This window comes from Mastigoproctus giganteus, chromosome 10 (genome assembly GCF_048544385.1).
Source record: "Mastigoproctus giganteus isolate SK-2022 chromosome 10, ASM4854438v1, whole genome shotgun sequence".
Classification (NCBI taxonomy): Eukaryota; Metazoa; Arthropoda; class Arachnida; order Uropygi; family Thelyphonidae; genus Mastigoproctus; species Mastigoproctus giganteus.
Genome location: NC_143584.1, coordinates 33,752,610 through 33,765,448, shown reverse-complemented (window position 1 = coordinate 33,765,448; position 12,839 = coordinate 33,752,610). Strand labels below are relative to the sequence as shown.

General features: G+C 36.7%; 1 protein-coding gene across 1 annotated transcript in view; it reads left to right on the top strand.

Annotated features, from left to right (window-relative positions):
- The first annotated feature begins 201 nt into the window (after window positions 1–201).
- LOC150078961 (uncharacterized) overlaps window positions 202–12,839 on the top strand; it is a 66,210-nt gene continuing 53,572 nt past the window's right edge. The window contains exon 1 of the mRNA XM_090382903.1: window positions 202–496. Within this exon, the coding sequence (XP_090239029.1) occupies window positions 202–496 (295 nt within the window). The remainder of the gene's footprint in view (window positions 497–12,839) is intronic.

The following is a 12,839-nucleotide window of genomic DNA, read 5'->3' as shown; positions in this document are numbered from 1 at the left end:
GCGTACTCATGGATCAATTTTAAATGTTACACTTTTCGCCATCAAAGTAAATTCCATCACAAAATTTCCTCTCCAACTGTAAATAGCGCCCTATATATTGATGACTCCAGCATATTTTTTAATTCGTGCAACATGAGGGTTATTGAAAGACCATTGCAACAGATCATTGATCGCCTTTGAGGCGATCAATTTCATGTTACAATGAATGGTTCTGAATCCAGGTTCTCGCCTCAAAGGGAAGAACCTGAATTCAGGTCTTCTCCTCAAAAGACCGTTTGCGTACATTTTTGTCGTAAGCTTAATCTTCATTCTGAACCTGACTTGAGGCTTGGACAAAATGTTATTCTGGTAGTGTTAGACATAAAATTCTTGGGACTCGTATTTGATAAGAAGTTGTCCTTTCTCGAACATATCCGTCAGCTCCATACGAAGTGCACGGGAAGCTTAAATATTCTCCGTGCTCTCTCGTCTACTTACGGGATGTGGACCGATGCAAGTGTGTGTCCAAGCTAGATTACGGATCACAGGTATACGCATTAGCCAGAAACAGGTGTACTTCGATGGCTGGAACCCATACACATCAGGTCTATCCGTATTACTGGAGCATTTCGAACATCTCCCGTCCAGAGCCTATACGTGGAAGCAAATGAACCACCGTTATAGCTTCGACGTTAACAGTTGTCTGTAAAGTGTGGTTTAAAAATGAAATCCCTGCACGACCATCATTCGTGGACATCCGTTTTTGAGCCACTTTGGGAAAATTTGCAAAACGCAAATTTTCCCAAAGACTGCCAATCATTGTTTCGGTATTCGGGCGCAAGCACTACTCCAAGATTTGCATATCATGGTTGTCCAAACACCAAAGCAAACCCTTCCATCTTGGCATGCCGACGTTCTAGCATTCGACTTTCCCCTTAAGAACTGGGTAAGACTGCTACTCCATCATCTGTCTACCTGCAGCTCTATTCTTCACACTGAATAGAACATTCTGACTTCTTGCTAGTTTACACAGACAGCTCGAAGTTGGACGTACAAGTAGGGTTTCCTGCTCTCTTTCTAGATACTACTGTATCTGAGCAGATTCTCCCTGATTGCAGCATATACACTGGCAGAGGTGCACACTCTGGAGCCTTAAATCAAATCAGACTTTGCCAAGACTAACGGTTTGTTTTATATTCCTGTCCATTGAGCCTATACAGGCTTTATTAGCGTTGAGATACAATTCTCATCGAGTCCTGTCTCGGGTTCAACAGAAGATACATTCTGTCTATGAACACAAATTAATATCCGCTTCTGCTGATTCCTAGCCATATTGGGATTATTGAAAGTGATTTGGCTGATATTGCAGCCGAATCTACAATTCCCACTAATAAGCATGGTCTGTTAGTCCCATATATAGACCGCGGGCAAATAATACTCAGAAAGATATACTTCCAATGGCAGGATTCATAGAATAGACAGACTACAAATAAATTACATCAGATGAATCCTGATTCAACCATAGTAGTCTATTCTGCGCAGGAATCGTAAAGAAGTAGTTGTTCTTGCTGGACTCCGCATAGGGCACAGTAATCTGACCCATTCTTTTTTATTGACGGCCGAAGACACACTCCTATTTGTAAGTCCTGTGACACCGTTTTATCTGTGAGATATATTTTAATTGACTGTCCAGATTTTAATGATATCTCTTTACTACTTTTTACCATCTGACTCAGCCTTATACACTCAGTCAGATGTTACCGACAATGACAACGTGTCAGCTGTTTTTAAATTCTTACAACTTATTAATTTGTAAACATATATATGAAATACTGCATATATTTTTCATCCGTATACCGTCTTTTACCCTTATACTTACATAGCCCTTTGACGAGGTAATATCTTTCAAAGGTTACCAGAACTTATTTTTGACATTTGATATAATATCCTTTGCCGGTAATGCTCCAATAAAACCATAAACCAAACAACCGTAGCTACAGGCAGAGAAGTAACATTTTACTTCCGTCTGTAGTCGGAAAAGTGTCATCAAAAGTGTCGTAAGTAAAGATCAGTTTATGAGTTTAAATTTTAAATTTAAAGTTAATTTAAAGTACCTGGAACGATAGGTGTGTCATGTCATTTTAAGACAATAAACGATGTGACAATCAGGAGATTGGCTGTTCCATAATCTAACTACAGTTTTATTGAAATATAGGCTATATTCGCTGATGAGAGAGTCATGTTTACCGGGCTAAATTTCCCGTAATTCAGCAATCGAAAAGTGTCATGATTTTTTCTTGTTTATCGAAAAGGAACCGTTAAACAAACTCTCCTCGCTTTGAGGAGGTGTGCGATTTATAGCTCCGTGAACAGCCTAAAAAATGATGCATGACGTATTCCTCTGTGAGACAAGGGAAGTTGTTTGAAACGAGGGCATACTGAGTATTGTGGAACCGCATCATGTCTCTGAGGTACATTTTCGAAAATCAGCTGATAAATGCTTTAAGCTCACCTTTAAATAATACAGTTAAGCTATAGAAGAATTTACATCCATCACAGGTGTCTTACGAAAGGCGTTAATCTCTCAATTTGCCATCACGAGCTACCCAGTGTTGCTCTACAAATAGTCAACATTACTCTAAAAAGAACTATGTTATTTATTAGTGATGCGGTGGCCCCAGACCACGTTTATTAGCTAATTTTGGAAAATTTACGATTCACTCCTTTTGGCATCTCTCATCTTTTGAGTTGACGGATGCTGTACTGATGAGGTACCACCTCCTGGTGGTGTCACCACTGGGAAGTGCACTATTAATAAATAACATTGGACATCGGTTTTTAGAGGAAGTAGTGTAATGTAGAGCAACTCGTGGTGGCAGTTTAGAGTCATTGCCTTTTGTAAGACGATGTATTTTTTCTGCCTGTTACACAATATGGGTGCAAATATTATAACTAAACTATTTTTAAGGTACATAAATCGAATGTGAAAGAAGTCTTTAGAACTCTGCCCTTGTTGACTTTATGTCAAATTAGCAGTCATTACAATTGATATAGTAAACCAGCTAAATAAAAGGAAAAAAATAAAAGGTATTATTACTTTTCTGGTAATCATACCTAATAAATATATATTAAATGGAAATGTGGGCTGCGGCAAGGGGTAGGAGTCGCTATATGCTTAGCTTCATTATTCGTATTTGTTATTAAAATTAATTTATTCATTATATAGAGTGGTCCTAGTTGACAATTTTAATGAAATACCATGAAAATACGAAACGTCATGATAGCAAGAAATCACAGAGGATGAGGAAACACTTCTAGATTCGGTTTAATTAGTGTCTTTTGAAATAAATAAATAATAGAATGCATTCTTATTACAATAGGATGCATTCGTTTATTTATTTATATCGTAACAAATTCCAGTGAAATACCATAAACTATGGTGTATTTATCACACTACGAGTGCCAAGGAATATCCTTGGGGCTAGCACGAGATTGTAATTGCTGCTCTTCCGCATCGTGTAGAAAAGGTCTGGAAGGAATTTTTGTGAGTTTTTCACATAATTGCTGGGTTACTTGGTATTGGGCGGGAGTTTCCATAGTCAATGGGAGTTTCCATTATCAACTAAAATTGATAATGGAATGTACAAATAGTGCAATTTAAATGAATCGAGTAAAATAAAATAAATAACGTTAAATAAAACAACTTATAACTTTAGTAAACACTTCAGTAAAAAGCAGTTAATACATTCCCCACGGGAGGTTATTGTACAAACTTGAGAAAGTTGTAATTACAGGAAAGATACTTAGCTCTATGAGGGATGAGCTTAAAAATATGTTACTTTCTTGAGTGGCGTAGTGTAGCAAGAGGAGTCCTTCAGGAACGGACGCTGGGCTCCTCTTCGTTCTGATCTTAATTATATGAATGGGGAAGCACGGAGAAACTGCTAAAGAGTATTTTGATTTAAAGATTGGGGGATGGTTAATAAAAAGAACCACGCTGTGTTGCTTCAAAAGAATTTCTTAGATCTGGATAACAGCTCCCCATGATACTCCGATCTTCTACAAGTGCAAATATGATCGGAAAAGTAGGAACTAAGATTTAACGCTTCTAAATGTAAGCCACTGCTTTTATCATTATCACTTCCTACGCATAAGACAACGCCTTTCAAGCAGAAGGATTTTGATGAAATTGCCTACACTTTGAGAAACACTTCTGAACATGCCTTATTGTGTTTCTTATTAGTTAGAAATCAAGTTTATGCTGACCAATGTGTCTAAATTATGCAATTCAACTCTTTTAATTGTCAATTTTGTTACATTTTATTTCATACGCAGCTTTGCGTTTGCAAATAAGACTAGATGTTGTTGCTAATGCTCCTAAAAACCAAATAACAAACAAACAACTAGATGTTGTAAAAAATGCATGTCATAGTTTTTTAACACACAAAATCTGAACATAGAACTGAGGTTGTCTTTAAATCAGAATGCACCATTTTGAATATATTTGCACACATTAGGCACATTTCAAAATATTTCCTCTCTATTGGTATACGTCGGACACATGGGGCACGATATATCATAACTTAATGGCAAGTGCTTTGGACACGTGCATGGCTTTACTCAAGCGAAACAGTGCGTGCAAGTTCGAACAGCTATGTTATTGTAATCTGGTTTGGCTGGCACAGTAAACAGTGCAGAACGCTTGGAAATCAAATCCACCAGTAGTGAAAGCGTAACTTGTTTGACAAACAGTCGCTGCTTCGTATGGTATTCGCTTATTGTATCGTATATCGTGAATATAAAACGCGAAAACGCATTACTAGCATTTTATAAATACTTTGGAGACGGATTGCGTAAATAATATGACTTATTTGTAATAGCGAATATATCGTGGAAATCAGAGGGACATAGTTGAAAGAAGTTTTCCAACTCATGAGTAAAATGTCAGGCCTATTAAAATCTCTGGCTTGATGGCCGCTGTGATTCTACGAATAGTGGGAGATTTTTGAGATGAATAGCCAAAATTTCATTAAAGCTATTGTAATTAACTTTCGATTCATCAATTGGCCCTTGATTTTATTCCATCATAAAGCTTCGTTGTTACATATATACACGGTTTTATAGCTGGGTCGTGTTATTACATCTACATTTGTGTACTGATTCGCGCTGATCTTTATATGCTTTTCCAGTGAATTCCTACATTTGCAATTCATTTTATAGCTCATTTGAATGCTCTTTTTTGTATTTTAATTTTATTGCAACAAAACACGCACTATAGTGTTCCCACAAAGGGTGCATGGGGGAAAAAAACCATGCGTCAATATACGAGTATAGTATCTGCAGAGGATGTGCATTTTATGGCCAATTTGTCCGGGTACTGAATAAAGTACCATACAGCACTCCCCCGGAAATTGGGGAACTCGGCTAAGGCGTGGAAAAAACTCCATAATTCCTATCATCTTGATGGGTATCGAACTTAAGCATTTTTGTCACACGATGTGAATATGAAAAACTGTCCTGGCCGGCTGTGCTAGCTGCGAGCCTTTATTAGGTTGAATTTGTCTATGTTCCTATGAGAGGGGACTAAGGAAGCATAATTTCTGAATTCTTATTAATGATTGATAGCACTTGGAAAGGAACAGCTGAATCAGATCTGGGATGTTGCAATGGCCACTTGTGATTTTGCTTAGGATTTGATCGAATTCTGTAGGCCTCAAATGGTTTGTGATATGTAAAAGATAAAGAAATCTGACGAGAGAATAGATTCCTACACTCAGATCCCCTTTGGTTTCATTGTAGTGTACAGCCTCCCGAAGTGTATATTATCAATGTATTTATTGTTATCTGTTGCTTGTCGAGTTTCCTAGGATTTGGAGGAGGGAACCATGCCGCCCTGACCGAGACCGAATAACTCGGCTTTGAAGCGAAATTAGTCCATAAAGACTCTCGGATGCCGGTGGAAAGAAAGAAAGAAAGAAAGAATCAATCCCTCAACTTCAGATGGCGTATGGAAACAAAAGGCAAGGGGCAGAGAGTTATAGAGTAGAATTCTGTGATGCGCTACAGGCAAGTTTCGGTCACTCCTTTCCCATGTTTGGGGTTCCCATAAAAACAAAAAAAAAAAAAAAAACACATCTGAACAATATCCATTAATTACAACTTTCTGCCCTGCAGCCACCCAGTAAATTCATCTTGGAATCTTTCCAGTAATCAAAACATATTCCTGCTTATTCAGTGACCTCTCATGAGGAACAGTCAAATGCGTCGCTAAAATGCAAATAAACTGTGTTGAAATGGTTATCAGGCAATACTAGGTGGTAGATGACTCTCATCAACCGATGCAATACCACCACCTTGCTTATTGGAAGTTTGAAGTGGTGGAACCCACGTTTAGTCTCCAGAGCTGAGTTCCGGTCAACCCTTCTCCATCTCTTCCATCATGCAGTATGACTGATGAATTTTGAGGTTATGATGGACATCATGGCGAGATCCAAACTTCCTTGCATTACTCTCTGTCTCATAAACGTACTGTTTCTGCTGCATGCCTTTTCTACAGATACTTCCATGGGCACTGTTCTTCTGAATTGGCTTCTATAATTCCCGCTCTCTCTTTCAAAACAGTCCGAACACATGCTGCCACCAGCCAACATCCATTTACTGTCCAACTTCAAACTCACAGAACCAACTTTTCATCTTTCTCGTTTATTCATTCAACTGCCATATTTTTCTGGAGAAACTTTCCTTCATACGTATTTCCTGAAAATTACAGTCAACAGAAGTTCAAGTCTTATGTGAACAAATATCTTCTGTCGTCTTCTCAACCTCCAACTTATGCACGGTACTAAGTACTATAGGTTCTAATACCTCTCGTGTTTGGGGTTTCATAAAAAAAAGGGGGGCAGAGAGAGAGAGAGAGAGAGATACAGAGTAGAATTTTTTGATGCATCACAGGCAAGGGGCAGAGAGAGATATAGAGTAGAATTCTGTGATGCAGAGTGGAATTTCTGGAGACGATATTTGTAATGAAGGTCCGTTGGATAGTTGCAGGTTGATTTGCATAGTTTTTCCTGTAAGTTCCTGGAAGTTTCTGTTTCCTGGAAAACAGAGCTTAATAATAGTTTAGTTAAAACCAGATACCCAATCCTGGAGTTTAAAGATTTACACATCATTTATCTTACGTCTTTGAAATTGCATGCAATTTTAATAAAAATCCAAATAGATTTGTGGACTGGTTTACAAATGTGCAGTTGTGTGAAATGATGATGATGCCAAGATTGTTTGTGTGATCAATTTGCTGGATGGAAGAAAACTCTATAGTTTCTATTGGATTTGTTCAAAACTCTTGAAACTGTGAAAATAAAACTGTGTAATAAAAATAATAGATTGGTTGGACTAAATTAGGATAAATACATGAAACCGGTATTTTCTTCGGATCTCTTGAAAGATCATCAGTAGGAAATTACATGTTTATGCACCAAGATCATCACCATTCTGAATTAAGGATTTCAATTAAAATACATCATACCAACTGCCCAGATGCCGTTCTCCAGAAAGCATAAAATACATAACATAACTATTCTCTTAAATGGCCAACCCATCCAAAAAGTCGATCATCACAAGGATCTGTGAATTATCTGGGACAACAAGTTATCCTTCACTGAGCATTTCACTACCACCAGGAAGAAAACGCTAGCCGCCATCTGGCGCTCAAGACAATAATTAGCTGGGGTTCAAAATGCTCAACTGGTGAAGGGATACATTGTTAGGTGCATTGCCCCGATGGCCTTATACGCTTCGGTCATCTGGTCCTCAGCTCCTGAAACGTACTTTAAAACCTTCCTAAACATAGAATATTGGATAGTAAGGTGGCTAAACAAGATTTTCCAATTCCCCTTCACTGTCTCCAGAGGCAATATGAAGTGGACACTGTGGATGTTTATTGTCATTTGGACAAATATTCATATACTGGCCAAACTATTCACAGGAAGATATGGTGCGCCAGTACTTACAGGCATCATCTTGCACCCACGCAGTCAGATGCAATCAAAATTAAGCCACTTCGGTCTCTAAACTCCTTGAAAAGTTTAAACAGGATGTCCCACTAAATACCATAGAAACCCTAAACCGGTTTCAGGTTAACTGTGAAAAACTCTGCCCTAATGAGGCCTACAGAAAGGCCTACCAACAGACAAACAACTGTGTTGCAACACTGCTAGCTGGAACCCATAGTCTTTTAGTGTTCTGTATGCTGTCAGCACGGCATTCGAGTACGAAGTTAATAAATTTTAGTGTTGCGAATGCTCCTTTACGAAGTCATCCAGAAATGAAGAACAAAATTTTTATATTGATATACATATTTCCTTTATTGCTAAACTGCAATTTTTTTTGTAAATTTACCCTCTGCATTGTAAATATACCCCTCTGACTTGCACGCCTTGCAAGGGACGATTGTATCTTACAATCAACTAAAAAATAAATAAATAGTTCACATATATTTCTGCTATTTCAGACACATTCGTTCTTTTTAATATCAAAGATCAAGGTATGCCTCGTTACCTTGATCTGGCACATGTGTTCACGTATGACCTTTATAACCGGATATTATATAGCTCTTCCTGCTTGTTTCCTGCCGCTTCTTGCAGAATACCAAACTTATTTTTACCGTTCTTTAGTGTAAAAAAGAAAAAAAAATAGTTGACCATTCGTCATGTTTACGGTTCACCCATTAATATTTGAATATCCTTCCGGATAGCACAGTAGCAATAATCACCTACCTCCCCACATCAGCTGGAAAATGATCGGGTTCGAATCTTGTCAAGACGAGGAATTTTTGTTTTTTTTTTTCATAACGTGTGCAGTAGTGAGCCTCAGGAGAGGGTTACTGTTTTTTTTCCCGGAACTTGGGTTTTTCGTCTAGCAAACAGGCGAAACGTCCACAAAATCATGCAATTTACAGACACAAAAACACGGATACCTCATAGCCGTAATTCCTATGGCGCTTAACACGCACAAAAGTTCATTCGATTTTAAGCAGTTCGCTTCGTACTGTAATCGTAATGCAACATCATGTATATGAGAGAGGAAGAATTGTTACAGCTGAATTGGGCTATTTATAATATGCATTGAGTTATTAATGCCGCGAGGCGTCAGTATAAATTGTCTGTAAATTGCAAGTATTCACTGATACGTTTGCCTATTTTGCGGGATGAAAACATGACAAACAGGGATATACATTCAGCTTCCGGCCGAGATAGATTAACTCATCCACTGTGTGAAAAAAAAAAAAAAAGTTAATAAAATAAAATTTCCGTTCTGATGGGAAATTTTTCTTTTGGACTAGACGAAGTGAACCGTCATTTTTTTTTAGTGTGAAAGAATAATGACACTAACCACTGTGTTATCTTCTAGGGCAATTAGTTCAGTGGTTTTTGTTTCCTTTTTGTGATGTGATTTATAGATCTACTTACCACAAAAATCTTAAAGTTCTTCAGGCTCTTCAAAAGTTGTAAATGAATTTTGCTTAAAAACGCACTTGCCTATTGTGTAATTGTCTCCTTTTCAGCATCAATAACTAAACGAGGTCTGAAATAATGACTATTCACCATTGCCAGTGTTTTGTGAATTGAGCTTTTATTCTTGCAAGGAGGAAGGAAAATTCTGAAAAATACCTGAAAAGGAAGTCCCAAGTCCCGTGCTTACCATTTACAGTCAAAAAGGAGAGCCAGATAGATAACAATTAATACCTACTGATAAGCTCCTCGGTTACCTACTGAGGAGAATATTCACATGTAATTCACCACTGAACTAATTGCCCTAGAAGATAACACAGTGGTTAGTGTCACTATTCTTTCACACTGTAAAAAAAAAAAATGACGGTTCACTTCGTCTAGTCCAAAAGAAAAATTTCCCATCAGAACGGAAATTTTATTTTATGAACTTTTTTTTTTTTTTTTTTTTCACACAGTGGATGAGTTAATCTATCTCGGCCGAAAGCTGAATGTATATCCCTGTTTGTCATGTTTTCATCCCGCAAAATAGGCAAACGTATCAGTGCTGATTCGAAAGGGAAATATACCCATTTTATAACATCCTATAACAGCCGGGAACTAGATAGTTCCCGGCTGTTATAGGACAAATATGTGAAGCTCATATATGTGCAAGGTGCTTTGCTAACCTGTATTAATTTGATTGTAATTATACTGCATCCTCGGGGCTGTTGAAATGTGATGAGGGCAGATGAACTGGTGACTTTGCAACAATATTTGTATTTACCATAGTTATTTATTTTCTGCATATTTTGAGAAGAAACATCGAGTAAAATAAAAATAAGATGCATTGTACATGAGCAACTGAAGAAGATCGTATTAAATGAGATAAAATCCACAATGCTCTATTAATTCAAACTAAAACGGAATTTTTTGGTTTGAGAATCTAACCATTTAACCATACTGCTCGCCTATGATTTTAGGAAGGATGTAGAGCTGCTGGAACGAGTACAGAGAAGGGCAATAAGATTAGTGAATGGAACAAAGGGTTGCTCTTACGAAGAAAGGATTTGCAAATTACAGTGTCTAGTGACTAGGCACCTGTGAGGTGATCTGATTGAGGTTTATAAGGCCTTGAATGTTTTGAGCAAGCTCAATACTGATGGGATTCTTCCTCTTGCCTGAGGGGACATAAATTGAAATTGAGGAAAGACAGTTGTTGAATAGATGTGCAGAAATTTTCCTTCAGCCAGCATATGGTTAATTGCTCGAACGAACTTCCGTCTGTCGTTGTAGAAGTTGAAAGCTTAAATAAATTCAAGGCAGAACTAGGCAAACATTTAGAGCGAGTGGATGGGTGAAATGGAAATTGTTTTTTTATTTATTTATTTTTTTTTTTTGGCTGATGCTGTATAAGCTTGCTTTTTTGCATCATACGCCTCTACTAAAACTAAGTCAGTCCGGAAAGATTCGGTTCCATTCTAGCAGTTTTATAGTGAATGTGTCACGGTATCAACATGTTAAAGAAATAAAATTTTCTCAAATTAATTTGCCTGTGACTACATGGAAGATGAGATGCTTACTATGGTTAATATGATAAAGTTGCAATAGTCTTTTTCGGTTATATCTGGCTAGAGATACGCTCATTTGTTTGGAAACAGCTTAGGCATGAATTTGGTCGAAGGATTTGATGTGATCAGAAGGGGAGGGCTAACTACGACGATTTCGATTAATAGCAACATGTTTATGGCAAGGTTGATTCTTATATGTCATAATTATCTCCAACATTTCACAGCAATAAGAAATATGTTAAGAAATGCAGTATGTGGTTGCTCAGCCCTGATAAAGGAAAAAAAACAAGTGATGTTATAGAACACACGTTAGTATCCAAAAAAATTGATTTTATTTGTTGCGGTCAATTTGAATTGTGGCTTAACGATTCAAATTGTTACGCAAAGGCTGTAGCGTTTCAGACCAATGGTTCTCAGATGTGGCAAATATATTTTAAGTGAGGCGCAGTATGGTAATATATATATTTTTATTTTCACGGGATCTTGAAAAACAATTTTCTTTTTGCGGCTGTGTAAACGGAAAATCTTGGTTTTCCGGCATGTAAGGTGTCACTATTTAAAAAAAAAATCTTAGCCCTTTTTCTCGAAATTACAAGTTTACCTCGCTTAACGATGGTTCATTTAAATTTTTTTTTCTTCAAAATATTCTCAAATCGCATCTTTTTCCAAAATATTTTTGATTTTATTCTTGGCCAATACTGTAAAACCCGAACGTCTGTTATAAACCCTACCTAACGTTCTTTTTTACATTCTGAAACATTTGAAAGCAAAAGATAACCAAACATGACCTGGAAAGAGATATTTTAGAATATTTTCCTAGCTTGAACTGAAATTCTTAAAATTTATGGTACATTTGATACTCAACTACTCCCTGATGTTTTCTGGTTTATTAGCTTCAACTTCAAAAGCAGTTTTCGAGAGATTATTTTGCCAGTTTAGGTTATTGGAAACAAACAGATTCATCACAAACTTAGATTTGGTTGTATTCGAATGTCTCAATTAAAAAAAAAGAAGACGAAACGGCTTGATATGTACAGGATCATAGAAAAAACTTCGCTACATTATAAAATATTATATATACTGTATAGTGAAGTAGAAGGTATGCTGTGATGGGGATTTGTTATAAAATTCTAAAAAAAAAAAAAAAAACTTGCTAAGTTTTGGTTTCTTCGTATTTCTTTGTGAACAAGTATATTTTTCTCTCAGCGAGAAATATGTACGCAAGGTAAGAAATAGAACTGAGGACATTATACAGGAATTATTTTACCTAGATACTTAGAAAATATTGTTTTCGAACAAATCGATGACATTTGTAGTGTAAATGTAACCGTAATTATTTTTCAGCAAGATGGCGCTCGTCTTATATCAATAACCACGTTCATAATATGTCAAATATTAAGTTTCGAAACCACCGGGACGGAGTGCTCCAACATATTTAGATGTAATCGTATATACTATATCTTCTGTTTCAAGAGTTTTTACATTTAAAAATTCCAGCGTTTATGTATGAAAGGACGACATCAGAAAATAAGCTCTAAGTTGAATTTCTTATGTTTATTGACATATTTTACATTTTGTGACTCTGTGTGTCTAATAGCATTTGCAGACATTTACGGAAATTTTCCCTAACTGCAGATTATATTTCCTTATTATTAATTTCCTGTACATGATACAGGAAATTAATAATTTCAAATTGAAATTGTGAATTTTCTTGTACAATTGGGGTTTGCTAAATTTCCAATCATATGAATTCAAATTTAATCAGTATGATAAACGGAGGAAATCCAGCTCAAAAAGGTTTAGC